Source organism: Gavia stellata, chromosome 23, assembly GCF_030936135.1.
Source record: "Gavia stellata isolate bGavSte3 chromosome 23, bGavSte3.hap2, whole genome shotgun sequence".
NCBI classification, from domain to species: Eukaryota; Metazoa; Chordata; class Aves; order Gaviiformes; family Gaviidae; genus Gavia; species Gavia stellata.
This window is the reverse complement of record NC_082616.1, coordinates 7,675,331-7,697,786: the sequence shown is the minus strand read 5'-3', so window position 1 is coordinate 7,697,786 and position 22,456 is coordinate 7,675,331. Positions and strand designations below refer to the sequence as shown.

The window sequence follows — 22,456 nt, the reverse complement described above, 5'->3', positions numbered from 1 at the left end:
CTGCATGGCACGCATAGTTGCTTCTTCATTTTGAAAGTGCATAGATTTGGGTATAACCATATTTGACGCGGGCAGCCTACCTGGATTTTCCCGTTACAGCTTTCCCTGGGTATGCGGAGAGTATTGGTTAAGATACACAAACAGGAACTCAGCAATGCAAAAGCCTAAATGAGACTCGTGTATGTTGTAAGCTGATCACTTGAGATAGCAAAGCATATACTGAGAAGTAGCGATAGAGAAAGAATAATGGGCAGAAAAGGTCCAGATAAGATTGGGAAACCAGTTGGGAAAGACTTCCAGGTGAGTGAGTGGCAGTGAGTGGGTAGGTGCTAAAGCCCTGATGAAACCGCAGTGATTGCAGAGCAAAGGTTCCCTTTTGCTTCCACATGATCTCAGTGAGGCTGAGGTCAGTAGAAGTCCACGGAGACAGGTCCTGCCCTATTAAGCTCCATTTCTACCAAGGAGTTAGAGCTAGTATTTGTTTCTTGCAGAACTGAGACATAAAAGGGAGTGAAGTAGGGACATAGGTTCAGACCCGTGACCCTTATTTTCTGAAAAACTTCTGAGAGCATTCCTTAAATTTACTGGTATCTTGACAGGAATCTTATATGTTCAGCATTTCTTTACTGTCCACAAAGTATACTGGCCAAATTCTTGAATCTTAGTGCAGAAATTAGTTCTCCTCTAAGAATTCATCTTTCTTAAACATTATTTCTCTCATTCTAGAAAATGGCTTGTATTAATTCCAAGAACAAACCCCTGGTGAGGGCAGGTCTGGGTCTCGGGTTTATCTGAGTCAGGTTAAAAGTCTATTAAAAATTATACTTGAAAAATGTCTTAATTGGAAAAACTGTCTCAGGTGTGTGAGCCATCCTCCTCATCCCCTTTTCCACTGCTTTCTTCCCAGACAGCATGTCACTTAACAGAAAACCTTTCTGTTTCTGCTACGAAATACTTAATTCTTTGTGTCTAATAACATGGAGAGGCTTCTTGCTACTTTTGCATATGAATATTTAAAATTAGGCTTGGAAAGGAAAAAGCAAGTGACATTGTCTATAAATACCAAAGCCACTTGCTTGTTTTTTCTACTGCCTGAAAAATAATCAGTTTTCTCAGTATTTTGTACCTGAGCAATATAATTCTTCAAAGATTTTTAAGGGCTTATTTTCAGCTCCTTTTAAATCTGCGCTTTTACAAAAATGTATACCCTTCTCTAAATAGCATTACTTTTTTCATAAGCTCATGTTAAAATGTCACACCTTTGAAAAAGAAATGTTAGAAATGGGTACATTAAAACAAGAAAAAAACCTGGGTTTCTTTATGTGAAAGCCCTTTCAAGCCCACTGGAAATGTAAAGAATTGTTAGAGTAAATGTAAATACAATTAAAGTCCTTTTAAAAAAACCAAACCAAAGTGAAAATTCTAGGCATCTTTTTTGTGATTCTGCAGTGCGCCGATTTTAACGGGACTGCTCAGGTGCTTCAGTTATGCATCTGCTCCAGTGTCTTGGGAACTGGACAGCCTGGTTACACCCTGGGTGTGCGCACAGCTCCCACCCTCAGCAGGAGTTAGACCGGAAATTTAGGGATAAACTGCAACTCATAATACTTATGTCTCGCCTTGTCCTGGACTCATTCTCCTTTTCTGCAGAGTTCCCACTAAAGATCACGGAGAAATCAGCACCATTAAAGCAAGAGGAGGAAGGGGCAGACATTTTGCTTCTTCATGGCTTGGTTCAACATTGCCTAATTACTCTTGCGTTGGTGGGAAGCCATCGCCCCATGACTATTATATTCTAAGTATATCACATTAAAGCAGCCCACACCTACCTAACTCTTCCTGTATTCTGTGGGCATCTGCTTTTCTTTGTTGTCATGTGAATGTGGGACTTACTCATTCAGGCTTTCATGTTCAAATCAATGGGATTATTCACAAAAGCAAGCGTTAGTACAGTTTGTTCCCCATGGTACAGCTTCGTTTCTGAAAGAGTACCAGCGTAGTTCATCCCAAATGCTCTTCTATTCTCAAAGTCCATCGGTCGCTACACTGAAGTCCTGAACACAGCCCTTCCCGTTCACTGGGTAGGATGACACCACGTTTGCGTGTACAACACCTGGATGTCACTAGAAGTGGTGTCCTAAAGCCATGCCTGTTTTGCAGGACAGCTGGGCACCCCACAGCTATGTTCCCTATACTTGCAAGGTGAAATTTAAGAGCTTATTCTTGCTTTGAAAGCAGACTGAACCTGTAGGCAAGGGGGAGCTGTGGTGGGCTCCAGCAGTTCCTCTGTCCTGATGGCTTGGGGGTTTGAAGGACAAGGTGAACCCCAGGGCTGTCCTTTAGTGCATGCTGAATGTATATTGATACCTGAGCCACACAGTATACTAGTATTTGAGCTATTTTTTGAGCAAAGCTTTGAATTCACGTTTTATTCTGTAATTTTGCGGCATTACCTTGTAAATGTTTTATGCCACTTCTGTCTAGACACAGCAAAATGAATCAGAAGGTAGATGGATATGATTCGCAGCGTGGGCTGCTCACACCACAGGCGGTCAGCCAGTCCCTAGGCTATATTTGTATGTTAAATTCAGCATCTCGTAAGTGCTTGCATAGTGCTTCCATTAATGGCATTAATCTAGTATCTGGAAGCTTTTTTAAGCAATCTTCATAGAAACCCACCTAAAAAATCCTTCCTCTTTTGCTTTACCTTCTTTCGCTTTTTTGTGTGTGGCCGTGGTTTTTTTAAAGGCAAAAGAGAATTTGCGTGAGAGTTGATCTAATAAAATATTCTGTGGTCAGGTATTTGCTCAACTGCTGCTGACGCTTGATCTGAGAGGAAAAAGCATGTTGAGCTGCTCTGAACTTTTAAAAAATATGAACTTGTTTTTCGATAGGCATTTGTTTTCCTTTGAAACAGTAAGCAGACTTCATTGTCTGGAAAGGAACTTGGAGGAGGTCTCACGAGAAGCAGCGGAAGACTCATGTCAATGTGTCTAAGGAAGTCTTTTCCTTAATTTTTAAGGTGTGAGATTGCAATTTTCTCCTTAACACAAAATTAGCTGAGATCTGTTCAGTTCATTGGTTTGTCTTCCTAGTTTATGAAGTCAGCGGGCATCCGTCTGGAGCCGCTTGCTCTTCTCAAAGGCACTGACTTGTGCATCAGTAGAGGTTGGACTGAGTGCAGTAAAAGGCAAATAAGTTTATTGTGCTCCGTGCTTTCCTTATCCATCTATTCTGTTCTTTTCACTGGGGCACGAACTTGCTGTTACATTTATAGGTTTCTGAAAGAAGGTGCAGAGTGTCCATGTGCGGCACCACAAGGGTCTGATCTGAGCCAAGCCTCCTGACTCCAATGGGATGTCCAGGGAATTGAGGGCATTCTAGTATGATCATATAACACTAAATAACTCATCTGGGAGAACCATCCCTCTGGTAACCTCTCTGCAATTACATGCCTGTATGAGTATTCCCCTCACAGTCTGAAAGCAAGCGTGGCCAACAGCTAAGAATTGGGCCATGACTTTCCTTGACTTCTGAGAAGAATGCTGTAGATTGATTTGCTATCCCAACCTTCTTAAAGGCTGAGTAAGAGCCGTAGAACAAAACCTAAAGAAATGAAAAGAGAGTGAAAAGAGAGTTTGAGAAGAGGCATTGTCAGGAAGATGGAGGAGGATATTATCAGATATTATGCACTTTAGATCTGTCAAGAAGAGTGGAGCTTTTTATTGGAAGGTACCAAATGAATCAAGAGCTTAGATAGCACTTTCCAGCTTTATAGATCACAGGACCCTTAACAGAAGACATGGGTATCATTAGACGTGTTTTACAGATAGAAGCAGCAAACAAAAATTCAAATGGCTTGTGAAATGGCAGCAGAAGAGAGTCAGACACCGAGGCAAAAACTGACCCAATACTCTTCCTAAAAATGTCATCTTGGATTGCTGTAGGCTTGCCATTTGCAAGTGTTGTTTTTAAAAAGGAAATCTATGCGTTAAAAAAATTTCAAACAATTTTTCTTACTCATTCCAACATACTATTAATTTTGATCTAAAAATTTATTTTTTTCTGTGTGTCAGTCCTTATCCTGTGAGACCACCCAATGAGGCAATAGAGCGGCTTTACAGATCGTAGGGAGAGTTGGTCCTGCAGTTGCTGTGCGGAGTGACGTTGGTATTGCATGCAATTGCACTTTAGGCAGCTGAATCAGACTCTCTGTACTACACTTGTTTTCAGAGAATGATAAGCCAGGCATGGTATCAAAAATATAAAGATCAAGTTTGAAGGCTGAGCAAAGATAAAATGAAGAACATGGAAATTCTCTTTTTTTTAGGGCTGGCAGAGAAAAGCCGTATCAGATTAGGCTGTAACCTGCCTGATGGTGCTAAATGATGGATAACATCGAGAAACTAAACCTGTGACATTAAGATGTGTTTGCTAAAGGTTCCAGCAAAATAGTAGGCTCTAGCAGACTGATTTGGGAGCATTTATTTGTGTCAATTGTCCTAACTTTCTATAATTTAGGTTTTCTGCATTACAGCATAAATTTCTCTGTTAATACTGAAAATACCAGCGGTGGTGGGTTGGGGTATTTTTTTGTGTGGTTGTGGTTTTTAAAAATTTTTAAAATCCATCTGAAACATTAGTATGATTCTGATTTTGGACAAGCTACTGTAGTATCTCATTAGAATTGCAGTTAAAGGCCTTAGTAGGTCAGGTATCTGGGTAGATGACATCCACTGTAGTCTAAAAGTTTCCGTCTCTATAGTGAGTTTCAGACCATTCCAGAGATTTATACCTATTCAGTAGCCTGGTTTAAAAAACAGATTAGAAACTTGATAAGCCAAAAATAAATTTCTTCTGGGAATTCTGCCCAGAACTTTGCTCCAGCATACTTCCATTCACCATTTGTTTTATCGGGCACAGTATTTTTCCAAGGGGAGGTGTAAGGCTCTACTTCTTTTGCTGCCCAAATAGTAAGTTTCCCAACATTACGTTTAGCCCTCTTTCAAACGTATTGTTGTTTCCTTCGTCTAGTAGCTTAGTTATGAGACAGGATTAAAAAGAAAATCAAAATAGGCGTTTAAAAATTTACTGAGAATGTACTGCCTGTTGTTACTTGTGCTTGCACAGTGAGTAGCCACTTTCAAACAGTCACGGAAAGTGGCAGATGCCACAAACACCACTACAGTGTATAAAGATTAAAAACAGATGATGGTGCCAATATAAATTATGTTATATAAATATATATGTGTATGTATTTTATTATATAAATAATATACAGTAGTCTCAAAGGATTCCAGATTGCCAAGGACATGAATTTAGGTCCTTTTTTCAAAAAAGCTGACCAAACAAATGAAACAAACCCGAACCTATTTAAGTATCTAAATGGTATGGAAAGTATGGAAAAGGGAAAAAAAGGTCCCTAGATGACTTTGCCCCTGTATCGCTCACGCTCTGTAGTCTCAGGTAGGTGCCAGCATGTGCCACGTGGCCCTGTATTACTGCTATTTTGGGGAGTCATTAATTTAAGCATTCAGGCTGACTCCAGGCACTATTGATCTCTCTATTTATAACATCGATCCATTACACACAAGATTTTTATCTGTGGGGGGGTTGGTTTGTTCGTGGGTAAGTCAGTCACCTGTTTTGCATGTGTTAGTGGTTGGGAGTCACTGTCATTCCAGGCAGCCTTGTTAGCAAGGCGGCTGTAAAGGTCCGATTTCACAGACTTCGAAGAGTTTTTAAAAGTACTATTAGGATTCAGTTTTCTATAAGAATTCTCCCTGGAAAAGTTAAATGTAACAGACAATTACAGAAAGCTTCCATAGACTTTTTGTAGTTATAAAAAAAAATAAAAAACCACCAAGCCTTCTCTTATATGCTGTAAAACAACAGGGTACTGTTGTGTATTGCATACACTCTGCAAAGAATCGAAATGGAGTGCACCGCATTAGCTCTTAGGATCTATTTATGTACAATAATAAGGCTAGACCAGAGCAGTCCAAGTGTGCAATTCAATATTGAAGTGATGTGAGGCCCTGACCTGGGCAAACAGAAGCCATTATTTCACACCAGCGGAGCGTTTGCTCCATAGTTTTCTATACGCACCACGTTCAGCAGTTGCATACGTCTCCACAGAATTGAAATTATCACCTCCATAAATCTTCAAAGGGTATTTAAATGTTTAGCAGACCTAACACATGTTACTTCTGCCTCATAGCAGAGGCATACAGATGTCACCTCTGTGTCGTCTTCGGAGACATTATACATTGAAAGCTAGAAAGAAAAATAATGTAGTAACGCCTCTACCACCAGAGAGGAGAAAACAGTGACAACACTGGAAGGAAGGGCTGCACTGGGGGAGGAGGCAATAAAGAAATAAATATATATATATATGCACACACATATATGACATGACACACACACCCCTCCGCTTGGTGGGGGATGGCTAAACTGCAGCATCCCCTCCCAGACTCCTTCCATGACGAGGGGGCCTCGGATGTGGTCAGTGGGAAGCGCTACCATGCTGACAGAATTATTAGCCAGCTGTATCTCGATTCTTTTAAATTCCAGGAGGTATAAATGCATAAAGGGCATTGTACTGCAAGATACATTCCTACTGTGAGCCAATATGGGGCTGGGTTCTTCGGGCTTTTCAAAGTAGCATCCTTGGCTACATAATCATGCAAGAAAGGGAAAGTCTTAACTCTATTCCTGTTAATGCAATGAGGTTATATGCTTCATCACTTCAGATGATGTATGTATGAAGCATACATTTATTTCTCTTTCTAAAAATGATTTAAAGAAAAAAAAGACTTCTGCTGTGTTAACACTTTCAGCGAGGCAAGAGCTGTTGATGGCGATATAAGAAAAATGAAATTCAGTAGACTTCAAGAGCAGCAAAAGAGAGAAAAACTCAATTTACAGAGGGAGGAAATGAAGACGCTGAAATTCAGTACTTTCGACCCCTGTTATCACAAGAGATGTGCAGGTTTTGTGTTTGTTTCCTTATTTCCTTTTAAAGGATGGGGGGAAAAGGAGGGGAAAAAAACCCCTCAAGAAATGCAAAGTATTATCACACTATAATAATATGTGCTGTAAAACGTAAGAACTGTGTGGTAGACCCAAATTAGGATTACTGTTGGAGGTCAGGGTCAAGTTGTCTTTGCTTGATCCTACAGCCTGTTGCACAGAGCAAGAGTTGTGTGCGTGTCTGGATAACCAATTTTAGCAAGTTGCAGCATCAGGGATTTAACTGTGCATCTCGTTCCCTGACGGTCTGATCCAAAACCCTTAAATCCTTTCAGCTTTAGCCTAAACCCTGGCTTCATCAATCTTCCTACAATCGCTGCACTTTCAGCCGATCTTCCTGTCTCCTGCTCCTTGCTGGCAGTTGATCGTTGTTGAAATTGGCTTTGCACTGCAAATACAAGAGTTCCCCACCTTAGCTGGAGAGACAAAAGAGTGTTTCAGAAACACAGAGGTGTTCCAGAGCAAAGGCCACATCTTACATGATTTAGTATATTTAAATATCATGTTGAATCGTCAGCAGACTAGTATTTATGTCGTGAGCGAGTGTGGTCTTATATTACAACTCACTGGTTTGTCACGTTGAAAGGACCGTTGTCTTTCACTAATGTTTTCTGCGGGCAAACGCTTTACACAATTTGGTTTGTCCAATAAGACTGAATGGAAAAAAAAATATAAATTACTGCATAAGCACCAGGCTACTGTTTTAAAATAGCTGAAAATCTAGCTCCAACAACGGAAATATTTTAGAGAAGCTATTAAATTCTGTCTTAAAGTTAGTGTCCACTTAAGATACATCTTTATACAAACTGTACTTTAAAACCCATCGTGTCAAGTGATGTTGTTTTGGGGAAGTGACATGTAGGATATTCTCATATTTGCAGAATATTCCTTTCCAAATTGCATGCATTGTAACTATTTGTTTTTCCGCGGATGTGTTGGAAAGGATCCAACTGGATAAAGTGTACCCTCAGTACCATAATCTTATGTGCACAAAATATTTTTAATTCCCTTTTCAAAAAGCATTGGACTTCATAACCTTTCAGAAATATTTTGGTCAAACCCTGGAGTGCATAGTTTTGCTCAGTCAAATACTCCACTGGGGATCCTTGGGGAGCACGGCAAAGGGGGGAGCACAAAGTGTGGCCTGGAGTTTTTGCAGGACTTTCCAGCTGTCCGTGCGCAGTTCTGGTCTGCAGCCTGTGTGCCAAGCCTATTTACTCGACCTCCCCCAGCTAAAATGTGATTTTTAGAATTAACTAACTGCTTGGGTAGTTTATACAGACCAAAATGTGTTTTATTTTCCACTACCTTGAAGGCTGATTTATCCTTTAAGTTGAAAAGCCTCTTATCTAAATGAAACAGCCTTAAATTGTTGGACGTAGTTCATTAAATTCTTGGATAAGTAGAAGTCGCTGGCACTTAGCAAGTGATATTAGGAGGAGAAGTGCTGATCCACGTTCTAAATGTAAGAAATGGAATTCTTTGCAAGCTGCCATGGTTTGTACAAGGCACGTTTAAAAATAATTAATAACTGTTAAACTTCCTGTGCCAATTTTTACCCTTTCTCAACTACTGTAAATCCGGGTTAGCATCTTTGAAGTGAGGAGAGTTGTTAAGGATGTGAGTTAATGGAGAATTCCAGTTATCTCTTAATTTCAGTGCATCTGCTGGGATTGGTACTTAGACAAGGGTTTTCAAAGTGTTCAAAATCATGCAAGGTTGTGAGGTGGCAAATACCCTTTGGCTCCTTGCACTTTCCCAAAGTACCATCAAATTATTTCTGCTGTGCAAAAGAACAATCAATGGATATCAAGGATGCAGTTGTATTTTTAACTGACAATGAGTGTTTTCTGCTTTCTAAAGGGCAACAACTATTGCCCTTGTTGGTTTTCCTGTGAGCCGTAAGAAAAGCTAATAGAAATGGAGAAGCTTGAAGGACCAAGTTGGGAATTATTGCTGACACTACTTCTAAATGTAGTTGTCTTAGTGCTCCATACCTGCAAATATACAGGTGGAGACACGTATTTATGGGTGAATTTTAGTTCTATAACACATGTGAATAATTCAGATGCACAAAGCTGCTCACTGCACCAGAGTGTCTGCATCTGGATAGTTCTTCATGTGGACCTCATGCCATGTAGTCCCTTTTCTTTTGGGACCATTTCCATCCAAGTCCGTAGTACTCAGGATTTCCATCAGGACTGTTCTCCAAGTTGACGTGTTACATTCTTCTTAGAGTCTGATCTCAGATTGATCCAGCCACCCTTTTTATATCCCCTTCATCGATTATTTCTCAAAACCACAGAGTACCAAACCAATTGCTTAAAATAATGTCCATGGCATCCCTTGAAGAATTCCTTCTCTCTGCAGCTGCTTGCCAAAGACATTAGTGTTTGGATGTTCTTTTCCTAGCAATGACGGAACACATTTCCTGTACTTTCACAGGTAGTAAAATTAATCTGTCATACAACCACCCAAATCCAGTTTCTGCATTTATTCATTGTTTTCTCTCTCTTCTCAGCCAGAAAAACATATTTGTAGTTCTTACTCATACTCCTTGTAGATTTTACTTCTTTTTTTTCAGTAGTCATGTTGTCTTCTAAAACAGCAATCTGTTTCTGGACTTTTTCTGTCAGGTATTTATATAAAAAGTTAAAATGTACTTACAGAAGATCATCCTCTCTGGAGTAAATTGAAGCCGACCAACTTTTAAAAAGCAATCTTAATTTGTTTTGCTTATACATTACTTCTCTCTTAACTTTGCCATCCGAAGCAGTGGCATCTGCTGTGTGATTTTGCCATGTGGCTTTTTAGCTGATTTTATGGTTGTAGTTATGTTTTCAGAGTCAAGGCACCATTCAGCTAACGAGCACTCCCTTGCCTTTGTGGTACCCTGGCTCCAATTCCTGTTGAGCTGGACAGTCACCATGAGCCGGGACAGCTCTGTTGAGATCTGCAGGAAATAAGTTCCTCTGTGCTGGCTAATTCTGCACCAGTTTTCAAATGTCAGGAGTCTAAATATATTTCTACTTCTGAATTATTGTTACTGATATGTAACAAGATGTAGTGAAGGTTTTGTGGCAAGTGACAGTGCAGGAGAACTTGTCATTGGCAGTCAGTAGTTAAATAGATGTGCCATTAAGAGTCTGTTGTAAGCTCGCGGGCTGATTTGCAGGAGCTGACTATCTGGTACAGTCCAAGAAGGCAAAAAAATATGACTGTCGCTGCATCATCATTGAAATGGTTTATTTTTCTTTGCTATACTGCAAATGAGTCTCCTAGAATTAAATACTTACAGGTAATGGGAATAGTGCAATAATTAAAATCAGGTACATTGAAACGTTTACCAGTAAGCATCCCATATGACTTTGTGATTGAAAAAAATATAGCAAAACATGTCTCACAAACAGGTAAGATAGAGCAAAATAATGCTAGCGTGGCCAAGCAGGATATATCTTTTTTTTTTCTTTTTTTCTCCTGATGAGTGTGACTGAAATGTTGCAATAATAAACAGCTCGTTAGTCAGATGTTTTCAATTATAGCTTTCCGTGTTTCATCTGTTATTTTTGTACAGGGTGGGTAGTTGGTGCATTCAGCATACAGACCGTCTGGATGTACATACTTCCACCAGCTAAAAAAATGCATTAAAATGCCAGTGATTGTACTCCAGCCCTTGTGGAGCACTCCCAAAAAGCATAGTGGGCATCATTCATGCAGTACCTCTCATTCAACTCATTCCAAGCATCTTAGATTTTTACAAACGATGTATAAATGAATAGCTGATTGTACCTCAACCTCTGAAGTAACCCTATTAAAATAACTCCACGCAGCAATTCAGAATTGGAAGAACAATGCGTAAAAGATTTATAGATAAGTGAAAATTAAGCTGCTGTTCCAGCTATTGCTGCCCTTACGTGCTGTGCAACCTGCTGTAGAAATCATTTCATTCTAAGACTTTTTATAGTTCCAATAGTCTCAAACAGACCAAAGAAAACGAGTTAACAAAAGTAACATGAAAATGAGAGAAGTTTCTTTTCTCTGCTATCTCTTCATCTCTTCCTTTAAAATTATATTGACGAAAATCTCAAAAGTATTTTGGGAAAGGAAAAGCAGTGAAAGGAAATGTGTGTGCTTAAAGGTCATTTTTAAAATAATGAACCATCTGCAGCTAATAGAAATTGATAAAAATGCTAGTGAGTTAGAAAACATCTAGAGGAAGATTGTGCATGATTGTAGCTTCTAGGTATTTCGCCTTTTTAAATTGTCATTTAAATTAAGATGTACACTGTGAGATATAAAGTACTTTCATGTTAATCACAACCGCATTCAAAAGGACTGAAAGATACCACGTTTGGTCTGATTTTACTTAGATGGATTATACTGTCACTTGTTTTTTGTTAGAACACACAGTCTTGCAACCAATTTAAAACTGAAATACCACAAACCTAAAAAAAAATTCTGAGAAATATGGACGTTTAGAAGAAGAAGTAAACAAATATGCAGGCTGAGTATTTGCTTAATCTTCTGTCATGAGAGCATGAGAGACCCAGGGAAGCTGGATTTGGATCACTTGAATTGTGAGAAAGGTCAGAAAAAGAGGAATGAGGTGGCCCTGTTTTTGTTCCCGGGCTGCTTCTTAGCACATACAATTCATTCTTTTTGTATTTTATATAAAATCCTGTTTTCACAGAATACGGCATTGAAGTTGAAATCATTATTTTTGGTATATCCCTCCCTTTCCCCCAGAAGTCAATCTGATTTTGTACTGTAAGGAGGAATAGCAACTTCAGCAAAGCTGGTGCTGAGTATCTATCAGTAAGTGCATAGTGTTGTCTCCGGTAAATTCTTGTAACACAAGTGGTCATGTCCGAGACAGCAATCATGGTGTCGTAGAGTATTGTAGATTGGAAGGGACCTCTCAGCCTTGCTCTCCAGCACATCAGCTGCTCCCTCCAGCTTGGTGTCGTCTGCAAACTTGCTAAGGATGCATTATGTCTCCTTGACCTTGTTGTTGACATAATAACTCAACGGGGTTTTTTGGGTGTCCATAAGTATTACAAAAATACTCATTAATAAAATTGTATGGTTTTAAACATCTCATGTCTTGTAGTGTGGTTATTGTAGAAAGTCAACGTGAAATCTCTGAATTCATCCCGCATTTTCAGATCTCAAAGTTAGAATTGTATTTTGAAATTTATATCAACACAGTCCTCTCCGAAGTTAAATATAATTTGTACAGGTATAAGTTTGCTTACCTCTTATTTCTCTGCTGAAGAAAAGTATTGTTTTTGCTGGCACATATTCTCTCTTCCTCAAAAGTTTTACATCATAGAAAAAGAAGTAGCTTTATTACTTTTCATAACCTAGTCCTGGTAAACTGGATGTATTGATGTTCTCACTTCAAGCATGGAATTGGATTAAGCTATTTTGGGAAAAGCAATTGTTGTTCTGGAATAAGTGTTTCACAGAGAGAGTTAATCAGGATTGACTGTTTGATGTATGATTTATGGTATCCTTTAATCCCTGATAATTTCTAAGGGAAGAATAGCCCTTGGATCTTAGTTGCATCTAAGGCATTCACTGTTGCTGCAGGTACCGAGCAAGATCGGTCCTAGCAGGCAGTGGCTGTCTCTGCTCTCCTCCTTCAGGGACTGACTCTTTGTCTAAAGCATTTCTGACTCCTTTACCTAATTCTGTGTTACACTCTAGAAATACTCCACCGTATTAACTGAGCAGATGGTCAATTTAAGACCAGTTTAGATTATTGAGAGATATTTTTCAAGAAACATCCTTTGGTTTTGTACACACTGACTTAGTGTGCACAAAAAAGACTCAGTGGTTTAAACAATATATTGGCTCCATTTCTGTGCGTAGGTAGCAATGGTGATACGCAAAATTTGGAATCCATTCTGAAACCATAGAAATGAGAAAAAAATTCAAAGAATAAGTATTTGCAAATATCTTAGTCATATATTGATCTGATGCACCTTTGTGAAATGTATGAAGACATATTTGTATTAAAAACCATAGTGCAGTTTTTCTCTTTATTGGACTAAATGTATTTCTGGTTTAATGATAATGAATTTGGCTAGAATGGTTTGATGATATAAATGAGTATATTTAAATATCAAACTTCCTGTGAATTCTGTGCAATAATGGAAAAGAGAGTCTGGAGAACACTGTTTTGAGTATCTTTGATGTAGTAATTGGAGTATATTCATTTCACATGACTGTCATTAGGGAAGACAGACAAAACCTTGTCATTGAGTTCTGTAGGTGTGATTCCCATGTATGGACATTCTCTTTAATCAGTGAAAGGGATTGCTGAAAGATAAACTATTGATAGTTTTGATTTTGGTCTCAGCAAAGGAAGGAGAGAGAGAAGAAACACACATTTCTTTGAAGGATGAGTCTGTCAATCCACTTGATGGGAAGTTCCTAGTCCTGTACTGTTGCTAGGTGATGTGTGACAGAAAGGGTGTTTGATCCAGCTTTGAAATCTGTGTTGGGATTGTTAACAGTAAATTTAATCCAGTGAGCAAGAGCATTTTGTTTCTGAGGGTCACACTGGTGCACTGCAGCGGTTCACAGCTGTTTAAGAGGGAATGCAGAGTGACGGTCCCTTTGTAAGGAGGGATTTGGGGTGTGACACTTGCTGTGGGATTGTCTCACCTCCCGAAGTTAGACATCTCCTGTGAACGGCTTGCACCTGCACCTCGGGTACTCACTAGGCAGAGAACAGACTGTCAGGTGGGTGATTTAGTCCTCTGTGACACAGGTGGGGAAATACCCGCCTAGGGAGGTGCTCCACTTGTTGCTTGGCTGTAGATGCAGATGGAGTGACTGGACAAGATGAGACACTTAACCTGTAGAGACAAAGGCAAGAAGCAACTCTCAAGTATCATCGTGGACCCAAGAAGACTCACAGACCAGAACTGTGTACTTTAGCTACCGGAGATGGTACAAAATCACTTCGACAGGGTATTAGAAAGTAATTCCTACCCTTATTTGGTCTTCTGTGCTGGGCAGCTTGCACTGCGGAGTTCAGCTGGATCAGTTCAGTGGAGTCGGGGCTTGGGAAGTCTGCTGAAGTCCTTAGCTAGCCATAGGGGTAAGTGGTCTGATTTTAAGGGAAACTGGGTATTTCTTATTCATATTGCCTCTACTACAGCTACTTACCTGGTACTTGGAGTGTTAAGATCTGATATTTTGAAATCTGGGTCAAATATATGAAGTATGCATACTATGTGTATACATTTTTGTTTATAAACACTCTGTGATAAGGCATTCCTGAACATAGAAGACTTTGTTCTATTTGAAGAAAATCTGTGGGAGTTTTGCCTTCGACAGAGTCACAATGTAAGGTCCTATTTTAGCAAGGTTCTTCATTTAATTTAAGCACAAACTCGAGTGTTTCCTGGAAAACTCTTTGCATATGTAGCTATCTAATTATGCTTCTTTTCCCCCATCTCCGCTCTCCTGGGATACATAAAGAGCTAGAAAAATATAAATGCAATTTTGAATGCTTGGAACTCTTACTCTGATGAGCAGGGAACTAAGATGAAATTCTGTTGCCAGTTTTTTAAACCTCTCCAGTCCTGAAGTTATCAGGACACAAATATAACAATTTGGGATTATGATACAGACTCTAGGGAGTTCTGAAGTACCTGCATAGCTATGTAATATAGTTCAAAAATCTACAACAAACTGTGCAGTTCTGCCCAACCCTGCTTTACTGAAACTTTGGCTTCATTAAATACAGTGTTTTATAGTAAGGAGTATGGCATATTTTCAGTACCAGAAACAGAAAGCATATGGAAATTGCAAGTCAGATTGACAGAAGTAATGAAAATAGCTGATAAACACTGAGTTTGTGTATAGGGTTTGGGGGGGGTGTTATTTGGGGTTGGTGGCTTTTTTTTTTTTTTGGAGGCTTTGGGGTGCCTTTCATACCTATAGCTTCAGTAGGACTCAAGTATTTAATTCACATCTTAAAGACAATGTTTTACTGCATGAGATGTGAAAGAAAATGGTTTCAGTTGATAGCTCTTTGGGGGCAGGGAGCGTATGACATTTTGCATGCGCAGGAATGAATGTTGTATAGATAATGTAGTACACACTGCATGTAGTCTATACGTGTATTTTAGTCTATAATGACTCCTTTAGATTGTTTGCACTGTAAATTAATGTCTTCAAACACCGAAAAATTTCCTATATCACTTTAATTACACAACTGTTGTAGCAACCCAGAAGTTCTGGCTGAGATAATCATCCAGTTTGGCCATCACATTGTCTGTAACTATTAAACCCCGAGGAAAATCTTTAGCACTGGACAGATCCTTTTACTGTTTAATGTAGGTCTGGGATCAGAGACAGCTGCTCTCAGAGATGGTGCAGCTTTGAGAAGCATTAGTAACAAAAGGTAGTGCATTTATCCAAGGTGAAACCTTGGCTGATCTGCTGCCCCTTGGGGGGCTTAAATCAGTGTTTGAGTTTTACTGACCTGCACGGCAGCCTTTTATATATATATGTATGGCAATGTATTAAAAAACCAGAAAATTTTTGCAGACAGAGGGTGTGTTGCAAGTTTTCTGAAAAGAGTTAAAAGAGCTGGAGATACCATTAATAGATGTTACAGCATTTACTGCAATGTGCAGAGCACACATTAATTGGGATTTCAGTGTTAAGAGCTACATTTTAATAACAGCAACCACAGCTGAAAGCAGTCTTCGCAGAGGTTGTCATTAATGTGGCTGGAGTAGCCTCTTGAAGTTTACATTATTTTTATGATTTCCACTGAAAGGAAAATACAACAGGAGAAAGCTTTGGAAGTCCGATTGAAATCTATTTTTATCCATCTGTCTACAGGATCCTGGTTTCTAACAAAATATCGTTATTCAGGGGTTTTCATTAATGTTGTAGGAATTCCATAACCTTGCTCCCCCCCCCCCCCCAATGTTTCTCGTGAATTTTTTCTATTTCTTTTTTGGATTGATTTAAGGTATACTTTCTGTTGACAGTTTTGTCAAGACAGCAGAACCAGATAGGGAGAGCTTTTTGCCAAATGAGCAGATAGTCCTATGGCCAACTCTTGGCTCAATTTGACACCATTAGTCTTATTTTTAATGGATTCTAAAGCTGTTTGTGCTGCCAATACCATCCTTGTCACCTCCTCTGTATTTTCCTGCTCACAATTTGCATCTCCCTCCGGGAATCTGTCAGCCTTTTAGCCATAGAGGTGTCCCATCAGAAACACCGGCTCTCCTGACCTGGTTTCAGGGCAAGTCTTCAGGCAGCTCCGGTCCTTGAGCTGAAGGTCCTGCTAGGCTTTAGTGGAAGGGAAAAAGCAAGCTGACGCCTAGACCTTTTGAGTAAAAGAGACGAAAGGATGCTCGTTCATCAGAAAACATCAAAGCAGACTTAAATCATTGTGCTACGAAGGGAACTTGGACGAGTTAGGTGGGCACTGTCAATAGCCTGCGGTTTATTGAGCATCCCATGAATGTGTTCCCTAACGTGATAGCACTTCAGTAGCTCAGGTGTTCAAAAAATTACTATAATCAATATTCAGTAGGTATAATTCTTCTGAGTGTCTCTCAAAGAGCTCAATATGTTCATAATAAGGCCACAGTCTAGCAAAGAGCTTATGCCGAAAACCAATCTGTCCACTTGTGAGCCAGTATATCAAATGCAGCTCCAAACAGCAGCAGACTTTCAGTCTTGTTCCTCAAAATGGAATTATTAAAATCAAAATAATCCGATTTACATAAAAGAAGCTAAATTTGGTCTTGCTGCTTGGTTTTTTTCCATGTGCTTTCCTATCATCTCCACAGGAAAACTTGCTGACATTTTAAAAAGGGCTTTGATTCATAGAGCTTTGATAGTCTTCAAGATTTTGATAAAGGATATTTTGCTCATCTCCTTAGTAGTGTTTGCAGCCAAGTGTGGTAATAAGGGAGCAGAGCTGCTCATGAGGAATGTGAAGAGCTGACAGTGTGCTTTGGTATCTAAGTTTGAGAACTTCAGGTCTAAGGACCAAATAATATGACCTAGATCATCAGCTAAGGGCAAGTTGTCACTGAGAAGTGGAAATGCATCTGTCACCCTTAAAGGGCAAATATACCCCTGGCAGGGGTCAAAAAGGGCATGAATCCTGTTAGTGTCAAAATCATTGTCTTACACTGAACTTATAATAAAAAAATCTAAATTAAGTCTGTGGAGCACGTTGCAGGTTACACTGAGATAGCCCAGGATATGCAGTGTATGCCCTTTATTACTAGGTGCTGGATAGCAGCCAGATAATGTGTTGCTCTAAGGGACTGTGTGCTTCAAATTTCGTTAGACAAGTCTTAAACAGAATAGAAGAATTCAACGTTTTACTTATCCAAACCCAGCAACCCAAAGAGGATGGTCTGTCTAATTTCTTACCTTTAAAACCTGGAGAAGAATCATGGGATTTGGAAGACCAAATTCATACTCACGTTGCCTTATTGGCAACTTACTCTGCACTTCTAAAAACCTTACTGAGCCAGTCCCAAATAATGTCTCTTTTGATAAATTTGCTTTGGAAAAACATCCCATTTCAAATATGTTTCTTTTTTATTCTGTGATACATGGCTAATGCATATCTTAGACTAACTAGAGTATGATCCATCAGGGAGACATCCTATAGTTGACTATAAATACCAGGAAAAACTTTTCTTTCTTCTTTTGTTGTTATGATTGCAGTTCATCACCAAGAGTGAAACTGTGAGCAAGAGGTTCAGCCAGGGAAAGGAAGACAGGAATGACAAATACGTGAAAGAGAACAAAACCAGACAGACAATCCTGTTCAGTTTGAGTTCAGAAAGAATGATGCTTTTTCCAGACAGGCCCTTTAGCAGAAGCATTTATCAGTCTGATTTTGGGTTTGAAACAGTAGATAGTAAAAAGCAGATGAGTTCTCATCTCCCAAAGAAATTAAACAAAGCTTCATAACATTCAGCCTGTACATTAAAGAGAAAGTAACCCATCTAGTAATACACCATCACTAACTTAGCATCTTCAGGGCATGTCTCTAGCTTCTCTCCTAGATGTAAATTAACACAGTTTCTTTGCCTTTCTCCTTCAAATTCCCATCTCTGGAAGGCAACTACTATTTTTGTATCCCTATTCTGTGTTTCTCTTATGTGAAAGCCTGTCATTAACTTGTTTATCCATGAAATCGTCTTTGTCTCAGAGCACAATCATATTCCTTCTTTACAGAACCCTCAAATAGAATTATACTGTCTGTTTTCCTGCAACACTTGCCATCATACCTGGTATTTAATGAGGCTCAGCATTTTATGATGGACAGCCTTGTAGTTTCTTTCCAGTTAATACGCCATACTTCAAAATGCTCACCTAAACCTTGTGAAGTATTCGGTGAATATATGTGTAACTCCATTGCCTACAAGCAGCTGTGATACCAGTCTGGAGATGCCCTTTAGACTGAGGTCTTGTTGATACAGGATTTCCTGCAAGATCCATGAAAAATCGCCCTTTCTATCATCTTAAGCTTATCGTCCTGTTATACTAATTTTAATTTGTATCAGTTGGTGGAGATTTAGATTCTTATTCAAAAGTTATTAAATATTAAGAAGTACCATAAACACTAAATGTATGCAGACAGTGGGGGGGAAAAGGTTCATGTGAGAGTGAAATGTAAACTGCAGTATATATTTGTGTCAGTTTTGAAATAATTTAATCTCTACACAGAATCTGTCATCCCATAGTGACACTATTTGCTGGCCATTTTTTAGTATTTGTACCAGACTGAAAAATCTTGCATTTTAGGAAACCTGAACTTTCAAATTATACTGGCCCTATTCAGAGGACTGAATTCAGTCATGCAGGGCTTCTTTTCATCTGTCTTTGCCTTTGTAAACTTCAGCTTGAGGTCAAGGACCAAGCTGTTTTCTTAGTTTGAAAAACACTGAGTGCGTTTCTTGGAAATGCTGCAGCCCGATAGAAACTAGTAGAATTACAAAATAACTTGAAGTTTTTTCTCACATGCCTATGCTACCAATGAAGCTAAAGTTCAGGCTATTACTGGCTGATAAAAATAATTGAATATATCTTTCCTTCACAGGAATGTTATGTAGTCATTTCTATACTGGATATAAACCGGAAAAAAAAAAGACTAAAAACTAAATATAAATGGAATATATCTCATAACTTAAATAATACATGACCTTTTGAACGTGAAGATGAAAGAGGAGCGCATCACCAAAGTTCTGTTATGCATTTCATAGTGTTTAAGACAGTTAATTCCAGACAGTCATCTTAATTCCTTAGGAAAAAACTGAGTTCTCATTTTGAGCTTTATCTAAAATCCATTAAAATCATAGAGAATCTCTCTGCTGAGGCCAGTAGCCTTTGGACAGATTGTGTTGTCTTGACAAGCAAAACAGTTTACGTATGCTTATCTTATGAGACAAAATAGCTGAAAATAGGAATGTGCAGCCATCAACTGGACAGCTTTTCATCTGTACTGTACCAATACAGGGCTCAGAGGCATCAAAGGATTTACAGTAGTGATTTTCTTTTTGTCCTGGTTAATAGCTTTAAATATTTTAATGAATAATTAACTGGATCAGAACCTAGTGCCATCATGTTTAAAATGTTCAAAATAACACAAGTTTTCAAAATGGAAGTATTTGTAAAAATATTCACCTCTTTTAGTGTAAAAATTTTCAAAAGATTTTTAACTATTTTGTTATTTATTTACCTACAGGATCCAAAACTGCGCGAACTGTTGGATGCTGGGAACCTTGGAGGTCGGCTGGAAAATCGAATGATAACTGTTGTCTATGGCCCAGACCTGGTCAATATATCATACTTGAACTTGGTGGCATTCCAAGAGGATATAGCAAAGGTAATATACATTCATCTGTGTCATATAAAATTAAAGTGTTTTTAAAGTATCATTTTGAGATATGGATAAATGAGTTAAAAGTGGAGATTGCTATGAAATGAACCTCAATTCTGCTGTAGAGCTGTGCCACTCAATACCAAAGAAGAAATGTGCAATAATTTTTTTTCTGGGAGTTAATTCCACAATTTTTTTCCCCCGATATGTGTGCTCATCTTCAGAACATTGCTTGTAAAGCCCAAATGAGCACTGTGAAAATGATGGCATGTGCACATTTTTACTCAGTTATAAGATGTATACTGTGACTCTCCAAACAGGTATCAATATTTTTCAGTAGTTATCGCACTTTTATGCTTGTTCTAAGTGTGTGCGAACTATGGATCATCTTTGAGAACAAAGTTTGTAAATGGTTGACTTTTTAAAGTTGGCCTATACCAGAGCAGTGGGAATCTACAGCTTTACCTTGCACACTCAAGTATGTCAGCAATCAGATGCTTAATTTAGCTTGCACGCATAACTGTTTCTGCTCATGTTCAAAGGTTAATTTTAAGCATTGCATTTTGTCTGCCTTTGATAAGAATTGTGAAGTCAACGTCATTACCTTAGCATTTTTTCCACGCAGGTATACAGTCCTTTCATTTCTGTCCAACACACCACATAAAACACAGTTGTGTGTACAAGCAAGTTACAATTGATATTAGTACATGGTTTACGGTTTTTTTTTTCCCTTCTTCCAATTTCTGTATGACTCAGTTGTATTTAATGAATTAGGAGCTCTGTGCTTTATCTGTTCCAAATTAACATTCAAAAGCTCTCTTTCCACTTCCATTCATGTAGATAGACCGATGACAGCCTCTAGATAACCACCTGCAGAACACACTTTCATATGGTTTGCATCCTCGAGTCTACTAGATAGCACTAAAAAGCTAATTTCTCCATAGACTGCTGTTACTTAATAACCGTAAGGAGTTATTTTGTCACCTCACAGGCAACAAGGATGGTCAGACCACGTGAAAAAAGGTCATAGGATGAAAGGCTTAACCTGGGAGGGAGGATATAGTTTTGCTTGTCAGGTTTCTGTCACTGCTGATCTTCATTAGCCAATTGGTCAATTTGGCAAAAACACAGTTTCCACTGTTTCTTTGGTACAACAGAATAGAAACAAAATGAGTTTGTGGGGGTCCATGGACGGCTGAGTGGGAAGTGCTGTCCTCAGACTTGAAAAAGCAGAGCTATACTCCACAGGTGTGGTTAAGAAATCTTAACACTGCAAAAGTGAAAGCAATTGAAACAACTCTTCAGGAAAAAAAACCCCTAAGCATCTGATGGAAAATGAAAAGGTATGCTAAACCTTTACCAGCAAAAATTGTTAGCCCTTACCAAGGAAGAAGGATAATCACCTAAATTAGAAGTGTATGTCCTTCTTTTCCACTTTCCTGTCTAGCCAGCAATCAGTGAACTATAATCTACTTGCTAAAACAGTGCAGAAATTTGTATTTTAGGGCCATTTTCTGTTTGATAATGGAACCTTAAAATACAGTAGATAAAATCATGTTTTAGAGAAGCTTGGCTGCTCTAAATGCTGAGTAACTCCTATGATCTGAGTAACGAAGAATCTAAGTCTTCCTTGTTATTTGTAAATGCAGTAGACCATATAAATTCGTATTTTATCAGTCAGGCACTGTGGTCTGGGGATGCAATTTTCCAAGCATTGCAGATTAGCTGTGCTTGCTTTGAAATCCCATTAAATACACCAATTGTTTCAATGAGAACAGAGTTTGAGCACTCCTGAATGCATCTAAAAATTCTTCCTTTTAACATGTTTTCCAACTTTATATGAGCAAGACCACAGAGTCTGGTCCTTCTCATCTCCAGAACCCATGAGTGACTCAAAGGAGTCGTTATAAATAAGCACATCAGACACAAATCATCTCTTCAGGGAGCTTTGAGAAGGCCTGTAAACACAAGAAGTTTTCAACATCATATGCGAATTTTGACCCGTCCTCTTGCTGATATTCCAGGAAAAGCAAGTGCTAATGAAAAACTCTCCCACCTTTCCCTTTTCAGTGCATGAATATTTTTTAGAGCAACCCTTCATTTGTTATACCTTATTTTTCAAGTTGTGTGATAAGTATCAATCAGTCCTCCCTTGGAGGAGAAAGGCAAAGTAAACTGTAACAGTCTTAGGCAGTTAAAATTATTCAATTATGGGGTTTTCTTCCTTTGCAAAAGGCTTCCTGTTCTGCTACAAACTCTGTGCATCACATCCACTGGCCAAGTTGTGGGAAAGTTATGAAAATAGGAGCCTTGGGCTATTCAGCTTGCTTTAAGTGAACTAAATACAGAGCTAGAAATGATGATGTAGCCACAATGTACTGTTTCCTCCAGGAGAAAGTAACTGATGTTTAAAGTACGTTAGTGATGAGCTGAAGGGCACTGAGCAGCTAGTTTGTTCAAAGAATGCACCTTGAAATTCATTGGGTAATGTCTAAAAGGCAGATTGCTAGACACCTCTTGATGACGAGAAGTAGC

At 38.9% G+C, this 22,456-nt stretch overlaps 1 protein-coding gene across 1 annotated transcript in view; it reads left to right on the top strand.

Annotated features, from left to right (window-relative positions):
- The window catches only part of PLCB1 (phospholipase C beta 1), a 404,497-nt gene that overhangs the window by 226,279 nt on the left and 155,762 nt on the right, over positions 1–22,456 (top strand). The window contains exon 4 of the mRNA XM_059828429.1: positions 19,787–19,927. Within this exon, the coding sequence (XP_059684412.1) occupies positions 19,787–19,927 (141 nt within the window). The remainder of the gene's footprint in view (positions 1–19,786; positions 19,928–22,456) is intronic.